At 35.8% G+C, this 22,205-nt stretch overlaps 1 protein-coding gene across 2 annotated transcripts in view; it reads right to left on the minus strand.

Annotated features, from left to right (window-relative positions):
• Window positions 1-22,205, minus strand: part of FMN2 (formin 2) — a 378,878-nt gene that overhangs the window by 98,902 nt on the left and 257,771 nt on the right. For both annotated transcript variants that reach the window (XM_077901499.1, XM_077901498.1), the window contains one exon: window positions 552-644. In XM_077901499.1, coding sequence (XP_077757625.1) covers window positions 552-644 — 93 coding nt within the window. The remainder of the gene's footprint in view (window positions 1-551; window positions 645-22,205) is intronic.

Consider the following 22,205-nt stretch of genomic DNA (forward strand, 5'->3'; position numbering starts at 1 on the left):
TTTTTAAATATATTTTCTGAAATTATTCATCCTTGCTTATGTAACAGGAAGAGTCAATAAGATATTTATTAAGTATTTAAGTTTTCTAGAAAAAAGGTGTTAAATATCTAGAGGTATTTATACATCCTACAAAAAATAGAATGTAATGTTTTAAGATCTGGAAAACATAAATATACTTTGTTTTTTGGCTCAATGTTTGGACAAACTAAATAAATACAAAGTTGAACTGAAGTCATAAACATAGTTAAAATTCAGAAGAATGTCTAATTTTCTATCACAAAAAGCATACAAATTTTAATATCTTTATAAACAGGTGCTATTTTAACCTAGTACATTTACTGTCATTAAAAAACAATAATGATAATTATCCATAGTAGAATGTTTACCAAATTGCTACTCACACCTGTATGACTCTTGATTAAACATAATTTGTTTTTCTGTGATGTCAAAATAATCTGCTTTAAACCAATGCATATTTTTAAAAATGCTTTCTACCTACCATTCTGCGGGGGGGAAAAAAGGGAAATGCAACATGTCTCTTTAGAATTTACCTTGAATAATAAACTGTTCCATGTTTTCTTTGAAAGGCTGGATGTGCTCTTTTGAGGATACCTGGTATACTTTCCCCGCCTCAACTTCACAGGCTGAAATCAGAGAAAGACATTGTTTAAAATGTCACAGTATTAATGGAGTATTAAAACAATTTTTAAAACATATTAGCTACTGCTAAAAATCCCTGTTAACCACATTAATTGATATATGTTCTACATATTTTGGAAACATCCAAATACTGACATAAGAAGTCTATGATCAAGTCTTCACTTTGGGGGACTATAAAAAGTTCTTAAGAATCTATAATCCAAGTTTGGTCACTACCAAACTGTGCAAATTTAGAAAGTCCCTTAAGTTCTAAGTTTCAGTCTCATCTGTAGAATGAGTACATCACTAATGTTTACTTCTCAGGACTGTCACGAGGATCATATCAGTTAATCGATACAAAGTGTTCAAGTAGTACTTGGCAGACAGTAAAGCAATATGTCAGTATTTCCTACAAATAACAACAAATGATAACTGCTAATGTTAGTATAGAAATCAATAATTACAGAACATCTATTGGATGGCAGATACTTTTAACCTATTAGTTAACCTAATCTTAAGAAGAAGTTAGTAAGAGTGGACATTATTCCATTCTATTGGTGAGGAAATAATGGCTCAGAGGGTACTTATTTGCTGATGCATCCACAGATAATAAGTACCAGACCCATAAATGAAATCCTGGCCTGACTCGAGAGCTTATTTTCTATGTCCATGCCATCGTAAATGCCTTAGTGGGCTACAGATCCCACAAGGGTTAATTAGGAAGTACTTCTAAGAAAATTTCTGAGGAAACTCCTGCCATTATGGTGATACTGGCAAAAAGAAATCAAAATTTAAAAAGCACATATGTGAAAGACAAAACTTAGGGCAGATAAATGTCTGAATCAGGAAAACATACTTCTCACTACAATTCTTAAGGTGAGGTTGTCAATTAATTCCTCAAGGCAACTTTGAAATTCCACTCTTTAAAATATGTTTTTCTCTTATTAAATATAGTTTTCTTTTCCTTCCAGGTTATTAGCTTGTCTAAGCAGGAGAATATAGGGGAACTGTACTGTTAGAACTCATTATTCCCATCAAATGTGAAGAACAAGTAGGCCTAGTAAGACTTAAGACCAGTTAGACATATGCAGGGTTCTCTCTGCCCACATTCCCCAGCACTCCTCACTCTGCCAGAACAGGCTCTCACAAGTTGTGACTAGCCAATCCACATTCAGTCCAATACCTATATCTTCAGACTCATACATTAAACTTTCTCACATATCAATATTTTCATTTAGAATTCATCACAGCCTTCTCTAGACTTGCTACTTCCTTATTTATTCTTCTATTGGTGGCACCATGATCTGACCTAAGTAACTCACACCAAAGCAGGAGGGTTACCCTGGACTTCCTCTCCTTATCCTAATATCTTGTTTGTTTACCTCCTAAATGCTTCTGAAATCTACCTATTCTCTCCATTACTGCCTTATGCTGGTTCAAATGCTTTCATCATTCTTCACTGGGCTACTAGGAAAGCCTCATAACTTAATTCCACCACCAGTCCTACATAGATCAACTCTCCTCCTAGCAGAAGAAGAATGCATAAAGAAGATGTGGTGTGTGTGGAATATTGGAATATTACTCAGCCACACAAAGAATGAAATCTTGCCATTTGTGACAACATGGATGGGTCTAGATGGTATTATGTTAAGTGAAATAATATAGAGAAAGATAAATGCCATATGAATTTACTTATATGTGGAATTAAAAAAACAAATGAACAAAAACAGACTCTTAAATACAAAGTGATGGTTGCCAGAGGAAAGGTGGGTGGGGTGATAGGTGAAATAGGTGAAGGGGATTAAGAGATATAATCTTCCAGTTATAAAATAAATAAGACACGGGGATATAGCATACAGCATAGGGAATATAGTCAATAATATTGTAATAACTTTGTGTGGTGACAGACGGTAATTACACATATAATAATGAACACTGAGTAATGTATAGAATTGTTGAACCATTATACTGTACACCTGAAACTAATGTAACACTTACTGTATGTCAATTATACTTCAGCAATAAACAAAAATTAAATTAAATTAAATAATAAAAGTCATCCATAAGAAACCTGACCAATTCCCTAAAACTGTTCAATGACCTCAATCCTCACAACCATACCCAGAGTAAAGGGATGACTTAAAACCCTACAGTATATGGGGCACCTGGGTGGCTCAGTTGGTTAAACATCTACCTTCGGCTCAGATCCTGATCCTTAGTTCCTGGGATGGAGCACCCATATAATGCTCCCTGCTCAGCAGGGAGTCGGCTTCTCCCTCTCCCGCTCACCCCTACTCATGCGCACACGCAGGCGCATGCTCTCTCTCAAATACATAAAATCTTTTAAAAAAATAAAATGCTATAATACAAAGTAGAGCACTTTTCAAAGTCTAGGCCTTGCCCAACTTTCTACTTATCCACCTCTACTCCTGATGTTTTTTGCAGACTCAATACATATTGAGTCTCCATAACCTTGGTTCCTCTACTTGGAATGCTTCGCTACTTTACCTCCTTTATCTTCTCTCCTTCATCTCACCCATTCTCAATATTACTTCATGACTTAACCTCAATGTAGTTGCCCCTAAAACGTATTTCCTCAGTTTCCTACAACCCCTGCTTTCCTCCATTTCTTATCTCCTGTCTTCAGCTAGGACTGGGTGTCTTTCCTCTGTGACCCCACAGCATCTTGTGCATACAGAATTAAAGTCTTTGTTGGGTACTTTCTATATGTCAAGGACTGCTACACACTTTGCATATGTTCTTCATTATCAAAAAACCCTTTGAAATAGATTAGTAATATGCTTGCTTTATGTCAGAGAAAAATAAAATACAGAGACTATCCAAGTTTACACAGTTCATAAGTTGAGAAGGTGGGACTCTGTATCAGCTACCACACTTTTTAAAAAAAAATTTTATTTAAATTCAATTTGCCAACATATAGTATAACACCCAGTGCTCATCCCATCAAGCACCTTCCTTAGTGCCCATCACCCAGTAACCCCATCTCCCCACCCACCTCCCTTTCCACAACCCTTTGCTTGTTTTCCAGAGTTAGGAGTCTTTCAAGGTTTGTCTTCCTCTCTAATTTTTCCCCACTCAATTTCCCTCCTTTCCCTTATAATCCCTTTCACTATTTCTTATATTCCACAGATGAGTGAAACCATCTGATGATTGTCCTTCTCTGATTGACTTATTTCACTCAGCATAACACTCTCCAGTTCCATCCATGTCAAAGCAATTGGTAGGTATTTGTCCTTTCTGCTAGCTATTATTCCATTGTGTGTGTGTGTGTGTGTGTGTGTGTGTGTGTATATATATATATATATACACATATATATATCAGATCTTTATCCATTCATCTGTCAAAGGACATCAGCTACCACACTGTTTTAATCTTATTTGTGATTGTATCTATTCTATTCCACAAGACAGAGCTACATAGAGGAAATCTAATTCTCATCTGTATTCCTAGTACCTGATACAAGCAACAAATTGTTGTTGGATGGGTTAATGGCTGGATAAATAGCTCCTGCTGAAGAAAGAACATTCTAGATATTGGAAACTAGTAGATGGAGATAGAGGGTTTATATTCTAGTTCAGCATGCACTGAATGAGCTTTAGCTTGGAGAAGTCTGAGAAGAAATATCATAGCTGCTCTTAAAATGTGGTCTCAGGGACAAAAGTGTGTAAATTTTCATGTTGATGCCAAGGAAGGAAGGAGTTAAACAAGCAAAAATTAGAGAACAGAAAGATTTTGGTTCTAAGTAAAAACATGGCTAATGTTTAGGACAATCCCACAGTGAAGTAACCAGCCATATGAGGAGATGAGCATTTCATCACTGGTACTCTTCAGAAAATAGTGGGCTACTTGTCAGAAATGTGGTAAAGAGGATGAGTCTGAGGAGAAGACATGCATTCAGCTTCCTCTGTAATGTTCACTTATGACAGCCCCATGTAACAGAAATTCCATGTTCTGTAATATCTCTACATGGATACAAAAGACATATTTAGTGTCGTACTTTAGGTATCTTCTAAAAGTAACAGTGTACATTATTTAAAAGGAATGAGGTAGAAATTTATCAGCCCTTCCCATCATGCAATGAATCATTTTTGGAAAAATCACATGAAGAGCTGTTCTGAATGGTCTTCAGTAGCTTGTAATTGCTAACCAACCTACTCTCACATGATGCAACCTGGGACAAAGCTGCCATGACAAAAATCCTTGTCCTCAGAGGGCTTGCCTTTTTTGAAAATACACAGTCTTTAATGAACTGTTTTCCAATTCCAACAAGAAAAGTAAAAACTAATAGCCTAGTATCTAATAGATTAGGCCAACATAAAAAATAAAAACAAAAAAGGATCTAGTTTTCCACTTGGTCTAAGTTTCAAAACTTAAAAGCTTTAGGCAAGAAAGATTAATGTTTTGACAATTAGTTGCAATTGTTTCATCTGCTACTTTTTACTAGAAAATGAAAGTAGTAACTGGCTTTGTTTTCATGATACTACACTATGTCTAGAAGCATAGTGAGCTGTAAAACCCTAACACTAGGAACTTGCAGAAGTTCATCTGATGGATCTGGTGACTTAAAAAGGATTTCACTACTTAGGAAAGCAGAGTTAGATCAAAGACAGTCCATAGGAAAGTCTTCTAAAATGTGCCAAAATTTCTCTAAGTATTCATTTGTACTCAGTAACTTTGAAACAACAGAATTTATAATAAATACTTAAAATGTAAAAAAAACTAAGGGAAAGTTCTATTTTAATTTTCTCTTATTTTCACAACTGTCCTTGGCCCATTCATACAAACTTAATATTTTTAACATAAATTAAACAAAAACTATTTTTTCTATTTCTTCTTTTTACCTCACTTATAGATTTTCATGTACACAGTAAGAACAAGGTAGAATTTTAGTTTTAGAAGTTCTTTTGGGTCATTTACTAACAACCTCATCTCATTTTCAGTCTTCTTTCTAGAAGGCAACAAAAAATGCTTGTAATATATCTCAGTGATGTCCATTCATTTCCCTACCAGGCAGCTTCTTCCTTACTGAGTTGTTTTAATTACTGGAATTTTCAACTACATATTAAGCAGAAATCTCTCTTTATGATACATTCTCCTATGGAATGATATATCTGGAGTTTGCTTTGAAATACTACAGGAAAATAAATAAATAAATAAATAAATACTCCAGAAAGAGTGCCTTAGTGGCTCAGTGGTTGAACATCTGCTTTTGGCTTAGGTCATGATCAGGCGGTGCTGGAATCAAGTCCCCCATCAGCTACCCTCAGGAAGTCTGCTTCTCCTTCTGCCTAAGTCTCTGCCTTTCTCTTTGTATCTCTCATGAATGAATAAATAAAGTCTTTTATAAATAAATAAATAAATAAATAAATAAATAAATAAATAAATACATAGATACATACATACATACAATACTCTGGATATGGGGCACCTGAGTGGCTCTGACAGTTAAGTATTTGACTCTTGATTTAGGCTCGGGTCATGACCTCAGGGTCGTGAGACTGAGCCCCATGTGGAGCTCTGTGCTGGACGTGGAGTCAGCTTGAGAGTCCCTCTCTCCCTTATCCCGCTACACCCTCTCGAAAAAACAATAGTAATAAAATGCTCCAGATATATTCATATAATTATTTATGTAATTTTAAAAATCGGTAAAAAAAAAAAAATAAAGTCCACCATAGATAGTTCAGGTCTTTAGTGAGTTACAGACAAATTCTACCCTCTTTAAAGACAGATGAAGACCTTGATCTCCTACCATTCTTCATTTACTCATTAACATTCCTTGGTAGGCAATAGGCATCCAACAATTATCTGTGGAATGAATGGATAAATGAACTAGACCCTCCTGGCACAATGAACTTTTTCTTAATTTTCAAAATGTCATGCCTATTCAAATTTCTTCACACCTTATGTATACTATTCACTCATCTGATATACTCTTACCCCTCAGAACCAATGTACTTCTACTTATCCATCCCAAGTTTCAATTTTCACCCCAAGCCAAGAGAGTCAATCTCCCCCTGAACGTTCTATCTCTCTGCTCTGTACAACATGCGTAAATGATATAAGATAAAAGCAAATCTTAGGATAAGAGATGTGGACCCAAGCCTAGTTCTACTAGTAGCTATGTGATCTTGAGGTGGTTCCTTAAGTTATCTGAGCCTAAACTAAAAATTGGGATGATGAAGATGTGGCACTTCAGTGCTAAAGCATTGAGCCATTGAAAACTCCCAAAAAACCATATTGCTGTTAATGATATTATCTCATTGCATTTATTTGTTTATGCATCTTTGTCCTTGACTTACTTTTATTTTTCATTCCTGAAGTCAAGAATTGTCTATTTACTTCTTTGTGCCTAGTGTCTGCAATATAAGGAAAAGCTAAAGGAAAAAAGCACATTGTGCTTTTCTCACATTCAACTATGTCAATAATTATGACTTTCCTTAATCTGGATATTAAGCCTTCAGTTGTGGATCATTTGTAACTTCACATAAGTCTTATGCAAAATGTACAAAAACCCAATCCAAATTTCCAAAGTTCTTCAATGTGATACACAACCTATACAATTATTTGTACATGGTTGTTGTTTTACTTATTCACTGTATTAAGAAGGAAGAGGCTGTTGGAGAAGTATAAAAATAAAATATCAAGCTGTAGAGTTTATATATACTCCTATATAGACATAAATCTTTTATACATCTAATATATTCAATAATACATATGAATATATTTAATGTGCTATGGAATAACGAAATTTCTTCTTTTAAGATTTATATATTTATTTGAGAGAGAGAGAAAGAGATGGAGTGGGGGAGAGAGACAGAGGGAGAGGGAGACAATCTCAAGCTCTCCACATTGAGAATAGAGCCCAACACAGGGCTCAATTCCATGACCCTGAAATCATGACCTGAGCCAAAATCAAGAGTTGGTCACTTAACCAACTGGGCCACCCAGGGGTCCCAGGAATAAGGAAATTTGTTTGTAAGACTGAACCCCATTCCTCTCTTAACTGTAGTGCATCAAGGTACATAACGTATCATCCTAGCTATCACTTATCATCTTCAAAATTGGTAGGTGACTATGTAAACCTAAAAAAAAAAAAAATGCCAACTGCTATAATCTTACAAACTTGGTCATTTAGAAACATTACTAAAAACATAACAATGACAGTGTTCCTGGAAAATCTGTATTATAGTCAAATCTAAATTTTAAAACAATTGTTAAGGGATGTTGGTATAACTCAATAATTCCAATCAGCTGGCTTTTTGTTTGATTTAAAGAAGTTCCTAATCCCAAATGATTTTGTATTGGGTTAAAGAGCTAATACTGGAAAGCATAAATTAGGTTTCCAAATGCAAAGAAAAAATCTAGCTAGGGGACTGGAAGAACAAAAATGTCTTAGACATTTTCACTGCAATATGGGTTCTAAAACATCAATGCCATCCACAGACTGGCATGTTTGGGGTCTCGGCAAACACCATCTTATCACTTTCATTTTAAAACAAGAACATTACATATCACTCTCTAAAATGAATCATGTTCATGAGCAGTTTAGTTACTTTTTTAGGGAAGTGAAATATTCCAGCTATAACTTTTACAAGTCTCCAAGTTCAATCAATGTTAATCAGTTTAGAGTCATTGCTCTTCTATGAGTTCCAGAAGGTCATTGGAATTTATAAACCTGCTTCAGCAACTTTGAATGAAGCCACATAACAGACACATAAGAAAAGAAACAAACTTGAGTAATCAGACATATTTTCTTCTAACACCAAATTGTTTCCCATGTACACCTGGTTCAGATTATTATTTTGGATTCAATTTCTGGAAACAGAAGTCATTTTAGCTACCTAAAGCAGATCAATGCAGCCAATGATACTTATAAATATTTGCAAGAACAGAGAAATTGGCTCTGCATTTGGTCTTCAGGAACAGCTCCCAGAACAAAACTGCAGAAGTGGCCCTAGGTGAGCCACTCAGTATCTAAGCTGTATAGTGGATACCACAGTCTCAACTGTGGTTTTAGACTCAAATCTCACCTGATAAATATGCACCATCAAAAAAATGTGTCTCAACACTCAGGGAGCTGGTGACGGCGGCGGACAGTCATACTGCTTCAGTAAAATCCAACCTCTCCATGTCATTACTTGAAAGCCTAGAAACCCCCCAAAAAACCAAACATGCAAAACAAAAAGTGACAAACAAAAAATAAAACAAAATCCAAACCACAAAATAAAAATAGAAGCAGCAAAAAGACACTATCTGGCTTCACTATATCTCAAGAGTATATGCAATGACAAAAGCAAAATCATATGCAGACACAGAAGGAATATTTAGGGGAAAACAGCAAAGCTTGGTAACTGACTAGTTTGTACATAAGCCATCCCTTCATGAAGAGACAAACCTGAAAGTCAACTGGAGGGCCTTTTCAGAATCTGCCTGCCAATGCTCCCATCTCCTGGGAGATACTTGGAGAAAAGTAATCTCCAGGATAAGGCTCAGAAAAAGTCCATACAATGATTCTAATGCACACAGAAGTGTGAAGTAAGACTGAGGGGAGGAATGAAGGATGTCATCTGGGTTCGCAGTGCAGGTGCTTTGTGGAGAGAGAATGCAAGAGGAAAAATAGCTTGTAGAAGGAAAGAAAATGAATTCGTCTTGAACTTGCTGCATTTTAAGATGCCAGTGGAACATCCATGAGTAGTTTTCCACCAAGTGCTTGGGTGTATAACTCTGCAGATCAGAGTGACAATAGAAACACTGAATAAGATCACTTGGGAAAGGCTTCAGTGAGAAGACTGAGCCAAAGCAGCATACCTGAGGTATATCAACTTTTATGAAGAAGCAGAGAAAGAGAAGGCCCTGCAGAAAGAAAATGTAGAAGGAATTGTCAGATACTATAAGGAGAATCAACAGTAAGTAGGACTAATGAAGCCAACAGGCTAGTGATAGCAAGTCAAATGCAAGTTGGCAAACTGTGACAACAGTTTCGGTAGTGCTAGAGAAAAAGACACACTGTAGCAAACTGAGGAAGGAATGGGAAGTAGTGAATCAAAGAACCCAGAAATAGACCAGGAAAGTTAACATCTTGGCCTATGAGCAGAAAAGTCCCAGAAAACCTGCTCAGCAGAGGTGTGCTGTGGGCAATGGGAAGAATGATGAATAAATGAACACAAATCCTTTAAAACTTCTGAATAATATTCAAAATATCCTAGTCTTGCCAACAATGCATCCATAGATTCAGCTGTGTGTTAAGTATAAAATTTGTGTATCTGTCCTAAAGATGGATTTCAGAAGAATCTGATCCCTAAGAATTAAATGTCTGCAAATTAATGTCAAAGTAGTCCTTTAGCATGTAAATATAATGAAAGAGGACAGAGACACCACACACACACAAATCCCACAGTACCTTAGTTTGGACATGGTAGACTTAGCAGTATTGCCAGTGCAATATATTAAGGTCATGCTGAGCTCGTCAGTTTATACCTCAAAACAAAGCTAAACTGAACTGAACGATTGTATAAGTATACTTTTTAACAGGTGTTTCACAGGTGTCCTCTTCAAACTGAGGGGTTTTGGAAGTGAACACTGTTTTAAATTGAAATGATGAAAGCACAATACATATAGTTTTGCTCCTTAAATAATCATTCCTATAAGAGGAATTATCTTTTTTTTTTGTCAATTCACATATACAAGTCACTGTTTTCAAATATGATATACTTCCATGGACAAATATAATCTACAGGTTACAAAACAGTAAGACATAATAGCTATGATTTTCAAAAAAGTAGTCTTTTCTGTTCCTCAGTTCTTCATCTGTAATATGAGAGATAATATCTGCTTCATGCTTTGTAAGAGTAATATGTTTGCTATAATTCCTGTGACACTATTACCACCACCATACACCACAATTACTAATACACAACAAGGAATTGGACCATTATTTCTATTTCTAAATCTAAAGAAGCAGAGAAGGCCATGCTTCAGAATATGAGTATGATATTTCCATAGGGACAACTGAAAATGAGTTGTATATATATTTATACACATACAAACACATGACAAATTGTGAGTGTACATCGTTGGCAATACATTTGCTTTTCACATTTGGCCTTGGGAAACATGAAAACTTAATGCTTTATTATCATAAGCAATAACACAGTGGTCATTTAGATCATTTAAATGGATTCACTCTGTTAATAAGGGGATTCAAAGTCAAATTGAAATAATTCAAAATCAATTGATATATTTGGTATCTGAAAATAACATCATTTTATAAAACAAGACTTTCCACAAGTTTGTACTCCATACGCTTTGGGGGGAGACACTGGTGTTGACTCAACCTTCCATGTACTGAATGAAACAGAAGTGTCTTAACATTTGCAAGCAATAAAGTCATGACAATTATAGACCATACAGTTATTCTGAGCCTGTACGTAAATATTTCTAGTGACGCGGGGCTCACTACTTTTAATGGTAGCCCTTCCACTGTTTCAGTTCCTATCTGGAGACATTCCTTTATATAGAACTGAATTCTCTGCCTTTAGCTTCACATATTGACCTTAGGTCTTGTCCACTGGTACAACACAGAATGAGTATAATTTTAGGATAGCAAGTTTTATTTCAAATATCAATTCTGGTTGTATAATAGGGGGCACTTGAAGCATGTTTTTCAAAAGGATTTTGAAGAGTCTATGTGTAACTCAACAGAAAAGACACCGTTAAATAGATGTTTGTCACAGGATCAAAGGAAGTAACTAAGATAGCCTTTCATATATTTGAAAACAATTCTGTCTACTTTCATTTCAACTTTAAAATATCACTCCATCTACTTTACTCTCCACAGGCTGGAAGGAAAAAAAAAAAAAGATTGGTTAAGAATGCTAAAATAACTGGTCTCCACTAAGACATTCAGAGTCTGTTTGGGTGAGGAGTGATAACAGATGTATGTAATATTGCAAATACTGATGAAACGACTCTCAAGACTATAGAATAGCGATGACTTATAGTGATAGATCTTTTAGCAGTTTTGCATCTACCCAATGCTAATGCATGCATGTGCACACATAATTTTAAAAAGGATATTATAACAATATCCTACATAAAACACAGACCCACTTCACTCTCTAAGGACTAAAAGAAATGATGCAATATTTCTGTTGTGATTTTTCCAAAATGACTATTGTTTTTATATTTATTTGGATGAGGTTTGATGTTCTAAAATATACTTTCCCAGGACACCTGGGTGGCTCAGGGGTTGGGCATCAGGTTGGCTCAGGTCATGATCCCCAGGGTCCTAGGATCAAGTCCCACATCAGGATCCCCACGGGGGGCTTGCTCCTCCCTCTGCCTATGTCTCTGTCTCTCTCTGAGTCTCTCATGAATAAAAAAAATCTTGACAAATATATGTATTTATACATATAAATATAAATATATATATTATCCCATTGCCTGAATATTTATTTTTTTAACAAGGTCAACAATGCAAACAGAAAAAGGTATCAACATGATGAATCACAACACTTCCTAAAGGTGGAGATCTGCTCTTATTTAACTTCAGAAGGAAACATGATGTTCCCTTTTAAAACAATACATTTGCCACAGTATTTCCTTTAGAGGTTAAATACATAAGATACATATTTCTTCCATTAGAATAGATCATGCATCACTTATAGTATGAAAAAAAAGTGAAAAGAAGGCATTTATGTAGTAAAGAATGATCTGTTTATTTCCAGATCATTGTATCTCTTCTAAATTTCTGAACCATCCACAAACCAGCCAAAGGAAAGGTCTTAGGGAATTTTTATATTCAGTGATAAATTTCCATAAAACCATACATAAATCAAACTTAATCTTTTAAAATCAAATGTCTTTTGGAATACAACAATATGATAAATGATGACATAATGACATTACTAAAGACTATTTTCTACTAAAAAAATAAACTTGACTATTTCTAGCATCTCTCCTTTTCCACATTATATCATATTTCATAGGGGCAATTTTTGATTTCTGAGAATGAACATTAGTACTAGCTCAGAATGTTTCACAGAACATGAAGCAAACTATAGAAATTTGCAGGAATTCTGAAGATAACACTGAGACTTCATGGGAACAAGCATACCAAGTTTTCCTTTAACATCTCCTCAGTTCATACTGACTAATCTCTCACAAATTTTAAAGATTAAATTAACGTAAAATGGAATCAAAAAATGCCAAAATCTGTTGAAAGAAATGCATTCAAAAGAATGGCAAGCTTTTAAAGATGGAATAATGGGCTAGAAACCCTAATAGACACTAGAATTCCTGGGTAAAAGGTGCTGAGAAATAAAATATTTACATACTCTCAAAGAGTCACCTCACAAATTACTTACTAATTATTAAAAACAAACAAAAAATCCTATATAACTTCATAGTGGAGGACTGGCAGATACCACCTAAGCAAAGTGACAAGAGTGGCCAAAATGATGCATCAGCATTAGCAGTAATGAGACAAGCTGGTATCATGGACCTGCATAAGGAACACATACCACTTCTGCAGACAAATCCAATGGAGGAGATGCCTACAAAATAAGTAGTTTTTTAAATATGGTAGGGTCAAGAAAGATAAAGACTAAGAAACTGCTCTAAATTAAATAAGCCTATGGAGATATAAAAATTAAACGCAATGTGTGATCTAGGGATTGGCAAAATAGCTATAAAGAATACTTCTGAATATGGTCTTTGGATTATTATCATAATAGTATTTATCAGTGTTAAATTTACTGAATTTGTCATTATACTGTGCATACATAAAAGGATGCCCAAATACTTAGCATATATACACTAAAGTCTTCAGGGGTAAAGAAGCATTATATCTCTGACTTGCTGATGTATGATTCAGAAAAATAAAATTATGTACACCCACATCTGTCTTCATAAGCATGCATACATCCATGTCTATATATGGGGGACAGGAGGACAGGAATGATAGAGCAAGTGGGACAAAAAATAAACAACTGATAGTCTAGGGAAAGAATAGACGAGAATTCCATGTACTAGGTTGCATGTTTTCTATACATTTGACTTATATCAAATAAAAAGTTGTAAACAAACAACAAAGAATGACAACATGCCCCAATTTGTCTAACTTAGACTTTTGAGACTCCAAAGGACCTGGTTTTAGGGGGCTTCCATAGAACTTCTTTAGAATGTTAAGAACAGTTAAGGTATGCCTCAAAAATAGTGTGAAGCTTGGTTTTCTTTTACATCTGGCTTCGATTTAAGAGTGTTAAAGGATCTACAGCTGCAGATACAAGTGTCTCTTTAGCTGATGGTTTGACTGGCACTTCAGGGTGACAGCAAACACACTGGTAATGGTTACCAGGCAGATTTTTAAAGATGACTACAAACTCTACTCTTCCAAATAAGTAAAGATATTCAACTTCCCTAAGATGGTTGTAAAAGGTTATTACTTCATAGTTTTAAACCATATTTAAGATGACAGATGTAGCATCTTACAATAAAATAATAAGAGTACCCTTACCACAAACTAACCTGCTTATAATATTTGACATATGGTTCTAGAATTCTTCAAATATGTATATCCTTAACCATAATATTTTCAAGAATTAGCAAGTTGCTCAAATATTTAGGATCTGTCAAATTAGTTCTTTTTTCTAAATTTTTTGCTTTAAAAAAATGTATTTATTTGAGAGAGAGAGAGCATGTGAACATGAGCCAGGGGGTGGGAAAAGGGAGAAGGAGGAGCAGGTTCCCTGTTGAACAGAGAGCCAGACCAAATGACTCAGAGACTTGATCTCAGGACCCTGAGATCATGACCAGAGCTGAAGGCAGACACCCACCACACTGAACCACCAGATGCCCTGCAAATGAATTCTTTAACATTAAACAATACTATAAACATTACAATGTCTTGAGTATAAAAGTGATTTACACAAAACTGAAGTATTATACAATGTACCTAATATTCTGCATATGTGAGCTTAATGCAAAGCCTCTGACATTTTCTAAAGATACAGTAAAACCATAGGACTAGGTGATAATGTTTATTGAGGGTATAAATGACTTTCACAGAAGGAAATAACAATATCTTGATAATACTGGCCAGGTACGTGGTTGCATATTGACTGCCCCACCATACTCGTTATTAGATGATGACTTGAGGTATAACCGCAGGCATCTATGACTGGCCTAGAAATCTCAGTCTCCTTGAGAGTTCTGGAGTAGTACTGTCACTATGGTTGCCAATATTTTCCAGTTCTGATGTGCACTGGTGCTGGAATTGGAGTAACTGACATGGCAGGTGTTCAATGAGATAGAAGAGTTTAGTAAATGTCCCATGCAGTCAAGCTGCAGCGGGTGGCATCCATCAACTCAAACAGATCCCAATTAGGGCTGTTATTTGTTACTGGAATGGTGTCTTGTTAGTGGGCTCCATTGAGGTATAACAGTAGTTTATAATTTTAAAAATAATTAAAGATGAAGCATATTGTACCCAACGAGTAAAACTCTTAACTGGTGTGTTTTCAAGATATAAACCAAAATTTTGTCCAGTGCCTAAGAAATCAAAATTCAAGACAGACCACCTCCAAATGGAAATGCTTTCTAGTTTGGACCTACAAACATAAAGTTAGCAAAAGATATATTTTTTTTTAAAAGCCATCTTTTTTTTTTTTAATTTTATTTTATTTATTTATGATAGGTACACAGAGAGAGAGAGAGGCAGAGACACAGGCAGAGGGAGAAGCAGGCTCCATGCACCGGGAGCCCGACGTGGGATTCGATCCCGAGTCCCCAGGATCGCGCCCTGGGCCAAAGGCAGGCGCTAAACCGCTGCGCCACCCAGGGATCCCTAAAGTTAGCAAAAGATATTTAAAGCAAAGTCTTGGGGCTTAAATGTCTTGTCTTGTTCCTTTGAGTTTCCTAAAATCATAGAATGAAAGGAGGAGGAGGTATGGAAAGAACCATAGAAGAGAAATATATATGCAGGAGGAGAGAACAATAAGAAATGCTGAGAAAATTATGAAGCATTTGAAATGTAGAGTGAGTTATCAAAATACTTAATGATGCACCCGCTAGTCTCTCATTCAAAGGAACAGTAAGTGTTAGAAAGAAATAGGATGAAGTTAAAGATTAGGGGATTTGTAGGTTTTAAGTTTGGGAAAGTAGTAAAGTCTACTAAACATATCTCAAAAACAAAACAAAACAAAACAGAGAGAGGGTAGTAACTCTGACTCAAGTATTTGAAACTACTGTAAGAATTCAAAGAAATTTATCAATGCAGTTGTGATCATCTCTAACATTCCCCAGTGGTTAAGAGAGAATTTTTTTGGAAATTACACTTAGGATCCAATCTTCTGGATTTATGACCAGTATCTCTAGATATCCTTTAATATTCTATTAATGTAGATGAAGAAATGGGAAGCACTTTTATAAACTAGAGAAGTAGCACACCAGGATATTCACCCAAGATTGGGAACTAGATTCAAACTGTTTTTTCACTATTCATTATCTGAGACCTCAGACAAGTTCCTGAATCTAGTTCACCTCAGTTATCTCATTTGCAACATGGAGCTGGCAACCTTCACCTCCAGCAATTTAATGCAAGGGTCAATGTATATGAGGTGCACAGCACCTGTGGGAGAGCTTCAGTACATGTTAATCTATTATTCTGCTTTTACTTCCATTAATTAGAAAATTAATTAGAAACTTCTATGAAGTTTCAACTCTTCAAATACAGCACAAGAACTTTAGGCATTGTTGATAAATTATAGGGTTTATCAGAAGCCATGAGTTTCAAAAGACACACATATAAAGAAGACACCTTGTGATGCAGAAGTAAAGAACACGCATAGCCCAGAAAGGTGGCAGAGATCTGTGAAAAATGACACACAAATCATGGGGATAACTCAGTTAACAAGTCAAAACTGCCAGAACCAAACTCTTTTGGTACACATAGGGTACCATTAACTGTAATGTGTTACTCGAATAGGCATACCATTTTTCTATTGTACTAGACATTGGTTAGAATTATCTATCCATCTTCTATTCTGATTTTTTCTTCTCTGAGTTTTGGAAATGGATATAATCACCTGTGAGATTGTCTACAATGCAGCAAAGAAAGAACTAAATAAAGAGGGAAGACAGCAAAAGAAATGTTGACTAGAGAAGAAAACAGGATGGTTTAAGCATTTCCAAAAACTATAAACCTCTTTGACTTATTTTTAGCTTTCAGAGCCATAGCAGAAACATGTAAGGCCATCTTAGAATAATTTAAATAGATAAATTAAATAATAAAATAAGTAAACAGTCTCTTAGCTCCCAAACTACACATCCATACTGAGGTCTGGGACACTGGGTCTCAGCAAACTACCTCTCTCCTCTGCTAGCAGGCTTTCTCACAGGTTTCCCCAAGGGGAAAGAGAGTGAGAGGAGTGCAGCTGATTGGGATTTGCTGCTCCCTTCAGCACAGCCCCCAGACCCTCCTCCGCCGCCAATATCAGTTCCAGGTCCTGGCTTGTTTCCTTGGCCTCAATCCAGCACCATTGCACCCCTTGAAAGTACCAGTCAGCCAGGCAGAAACTCTTCCTCTAGGTTCCCCAAATCCAGCTGTGTGGAGCCCCTTCTCTCCAAACTCCTTTGTCCCAGCTCTGCTAGAACCACTCCCTGATTTCTCTTCTGAAGGATCTTTCATATCCTGTTTTCTTCAATTCAGCTCTGCAGAGTCCCCATCCAACCTGCTCAGGTACTCTTTGCCCAGGCTGTACTCTCTCCACAGAGGTCTAGGGTCCAGCCCCACAGAGCACTTGCCTAGAATTTCTAGGTTCTTTGATAACTTAGTTCTTTCTTCACTTGGTTCCCCTTGCCATAGGAATGAGAGCTGCTCCACTACTTATCTGAGCATTCCCTTTTTGATTTTTCTGTCCTAACATGTGCTAACCTAATTCTCTATATTAATTCTATTAAAATAATAAGTGTGGTTCTGCTTTTCTGACATCACTCAGAACTAGTGCAACAGTAAATCAAAATGAATGAGCTATCTTTTTCTAAGTATTTAGCAGCTTTCTGGCTGGCACTAGTATTTAATCTAATTTTTATTACTTGCTTGTACATAATGTTTTTTTGAAATGTTCACCAGAAGATGCACCAGTTTTTCAGATTAATATTCTACCCAAAATGTTATATATTATTAGTACCATTCACCTACAAACATATATTTAAAGTCATTTAAAACATAGCTTGTGGGGATGCCTGGGTGGCTCAGCGGTTGAGCACCTGCCTTGGGCCCAGGGCGTGATCCTCAAGTCCTAGGATCGAGTCCCACATCGGGCTCCCTGCATGGGGCCTGCTTCTCCCTCTGCCTGTGTCTATGCCTCTCTCTCTGTGTCTCATAATAAATTCTTTAAAAAAAAAAAAAACAACATAGCTTGTACTTTTAATTAAATTTCATATGTTCTTTAATTATGTTTACTTTTGAATTTGCTAGGCTATATAATTTCTTCATAAAGAATAAAAAAAAGGCTGAGTAATCAGACATTTTAAATTAGTGGGGCCCAGATGACTGAATTTCAACTCTAAAAGTCTATTCCTGGGTGGTTGCCTATTTTTATTTCCTCTTAAATAAAATTATTAAAAATGTCATACTATAGAGGAGCATATTTAGCATGTACTTAACATTTATCCAGTTTCCAACTTAACAGAACTTGTAACTGATGAATCACCAAATTCTACCACTAAAACTAATAATACACCGTATGTTAACTAAACTGAATTTAAATAAACAATTTAAAAAAGAAATAAAACTTACTCAATACTTTGGAAAAGTCCCATGTGCTCCCTACATCCCACCCTGGGGCCCACAGCCAATCATTACCTTCAAGTTTTCAAAACAAAGGACATCAATTTCTATTGCCATTATCAGTGTAATAAGACTTCTCACTAATCTATCCATATCTTTGCCAATTTCACATTCTCTGACTTTTTATATTTTTGAAAAGGATACTAATCTATATCGTGAAATGAAATGCTAGGTGTGATTTAAAAAGTTCATGACACTTACACTTTCATGTTTAACAAGCTGTCATGCACCTGCAAATCTCCATCTACCAGTATACCTTTATCAATGTTCTCCTATAGGGCAAGTCCAACCAGACAGCTTCCTGAAGAGAAATCATTATAGCTGAGTACAGAAGGAGGAATAGGAGTTTGCTAATGTTAATGAAAAAAGAAATAACTGGAGAACCTCAGTCATAGAGGATGTAACATTCGCATGCAGACTGTTATAAATGACTTTAATCCAATAGTGACCACATACTACATATGGGAAGACTTTGCTTCCAAATTATCAAGTGATGATTTGCTTTTATGGGGTCCCTGTGCAAACATGCATTTTACGTCTTTGAATTAATCTAAGTTGGCTGTTGTACAAAAAGAAAAACATTTTTGTAGAGTACATTTTGTAACACAATCATGGGTAATTTATAAAATTAAATATATCTTAACTCAAAGTGTCAGAGAACTAATCACCTTTAATTATCTGTGTTTTTCTCAAGAACCACAGCCAGGTTAGAAAAGCAAGTGATTAGTGAAAATGAGGAAGTATAACTTTACTAGTTTCTTCTAATATGGATAAATGGCATCAAATCTTCAAATTGAATGACTGATGACCTGATTTTCTTCTCATCAACTCTCCCTTCCACTAGCAAAATTACCACTGAAAGTAATGGAGATTCAAGAGATTTACAGTATGAAAAGTCCAAGGATCTTGAAAAATGTTTATCTGAATTGAGTGCATATGGGTATGAATATGGGGGAGAAAAGACAGGGTGAGAAGAGAAAGATATTTGAAGCTTACTAACTTTGGAAAAAAATATCAAAAATGAAAAGTTTCTTTCAAAACTTTTGTAAAGAAAAAAATGAAAACAAAACTTTCGTAAAGGAATGTAAACATCTCAAACAGCAAAACATTATGGTAACCTGCATAGTGTTGACTAGAAGATTATAGAGTAATACTTTACACTGTCCTCACTGCCCCTAACAATTAGAAAGATCTGTTAGGTTCTCTCCATCTTCTCTATACAAAATTGGGTAAAAACCACTATCATCATTTGAGCCCCTTTTAACTGGTCTCCCCAGTTCTATGCCTTTCAGAGCAATGTTTTCATGACATAAGTCATATCACTCTAATTCCGTAAGTAGAATCTTTAAGGGGCTGGATATTGCATTTGGGATAAAATGTAAACTTATAAAACACATAAACTTGTATACTCTATATGATCAGAAAACTTTCTCACGTCATGCTCACTGCGTTCTCAGAATACAGAGGCTTTTAGACTTTTCCACTGCCCAAAATGCTTCTCTGCTCTTCTTCATTCTCCTTCCCATCTATTCCAGGTACATACATGCTCCTTATCCATTTCCAGTCCTCCTGCCCAGTATGCCTGTGTTGGCTTTTGTGATCTAGTTGCTGCATATCTCTGTGGTTTTATCACTTTCTCCTTCCTTGCACTAAGCCTGTATTTGAGTCACAAAGGATTGTTCACAATTCCAAGAACATACTCATCTTATGCAATGGAACTCAGTGATTTGCCTCAAATCTCCCTCCATAAATTTTTCACCTGTAAATTATTGTCATGATTCCATTTAACAGCAATTGCTAACTCAAGCCTACCCTAACCAATTAGGTAGCACCAGGCTTACCTTCCACTCTGCTCTCTATACCAATTTGTTAACATGATTATGATACGACGGTATAATTACATGCCAGTGTTAGGCTTCTTGATTACATAATACATTCTTAAAGTATAACAACCAATTTCATATTCATCTTTTCACTCTAGGAATGGAGCAAAGCATCTTCATTAAAAGGTGCTCAAAAAATGCCAGTTCTGAGTACAGCTGAGAACACCTATTTGGATAAACTTTGACTTAAAAAGACCAAGCTCAGTACTTTATAGACATGCTTGATACATACTAAATTCCAACAATAAAATTACATACAGTAAAAATACAGCTCTAATATTTCAGATGAGAATATAAGAATAATGAAAATGATAGATTAGTTGTAAAAATTTCACATTACAAAAAAAAAAAAAATTTCACATTACATGAGACACACATAACAGAAGACAAGGTCATATAGAAATGCTATATAAAAAGAGAAAACAGACCATAAGGGAAGGGGGAAAACTATGAAGGGAAAAATTAGAGAGGAACACAAAACATGAGAGACTCCTAACTCTGGGAAACAAACAAAGGGTTGCAGAAGGAGAGGTTGGGGGGAATGGGGTAACTGGGTGATGGCACTAAGGAGAACACATGATGAGATGAGCACTGGGTGTTAAACTATATGTTGGCAAACTGAACCTAAATAAAATTTTTAAAAATGAAAAAAAAAGAAAGCAGAGCTCAATAACTACTGTGTAATTCTATTAGTATCCCTTCAACTCTTTCATATGCCATGCTAAAGTACACTATAATTTCAAAGATTCAAGTTCTCACCTATTTCTAATTAAAATTAGAATACCTTAATAGACTCATTTTAAAATCATATCATCCTTATAATAAGGGTGCTCTTGACTTTTAGTAGGAATAACAATTCTAGATGTAATAGGAAATGGGCTATAGAACTCACTATAAGTGGGTAAGGTGTGTTGAACCAAAATGTGTGTGTGGGGGTCTTTGATCCTGACTCAGCTTGGAGCTCTTATCTTAGCCAAGTCACAGCAGGATTGTGGGCTTTTCATGCTCCTTGTGTATTTTTTTTTTACTTCATTCTTGACATAATTTCCTCAAGTTCTGAAGAACTTTAACATGTCTAAAATAAGTCAGAGACTACTTTCCATCTCTATTTACTCCTCCTGTCTTCCCTTCTGTAATAGTTTTTTATCAATCCAGGTATACAAGCTAAAATTTAAAAAATCGTGTACCTCTCTTTTCTTTACCTTGTATAGATCAGTACAATTACAGAATCTTATTCCAGTGTATCTTGGAAAACTCCTATAACCTTTTCTCCTCTTCATTCTAACCACAAGGAACTTATCTTTTCTTTTTTTTTTTTTAAGATTTTATTTATTCATGAGAGACACAAAGAGAGAGAGAGACAGAGAGAGAGAGAGAGAGACTGAGACACATGCAGAGGGAGATGCAGGCTCCATGCAGGGAGCCCAATGTGGGACTCCATCCCAGGTCTCCAGGATCATACCCTGGGCCAAAGGTGGTGCTAAACCGCTGAGCCACCCGGGCTGCCCCACAAGGAATTTATATTATGCCCTCAACATCTATGACTAGTTACGTCTTCTGCTTCCAATCTCCCCTGTAAACCATCATTCACACAATCCTCATGATGGGCTTTCAAAGATGCATGTCTAAATATGTTTGTTGCATCCTTGCCTCAAAACATTTCCATGTCTAAGCAACAATTGCAGAATCAAGTCCAAACTCCTCAGTCAGTCCTCAAGATCCTTCCCAAGGATGCCTTGACATCCTCTAATTGCACATTCCTGAGCACTCTATACTCTAGTTTTATCAGATTTTACCATCCATTTCTTTC

This window comes from Canis aureus, chromosome 6 (genome assembly GCF_053574225.1).
Source record: "Canis aureus isolate CA01 chromosome 6, VMU_Caureus_v.1.0, whole genome shotgun sequence".
Lineage (NCBI taxonomy): Eukaryota > Metazoa > Chordata > Mammalia > Carnivora > Canidae > Canis > Canis aureus.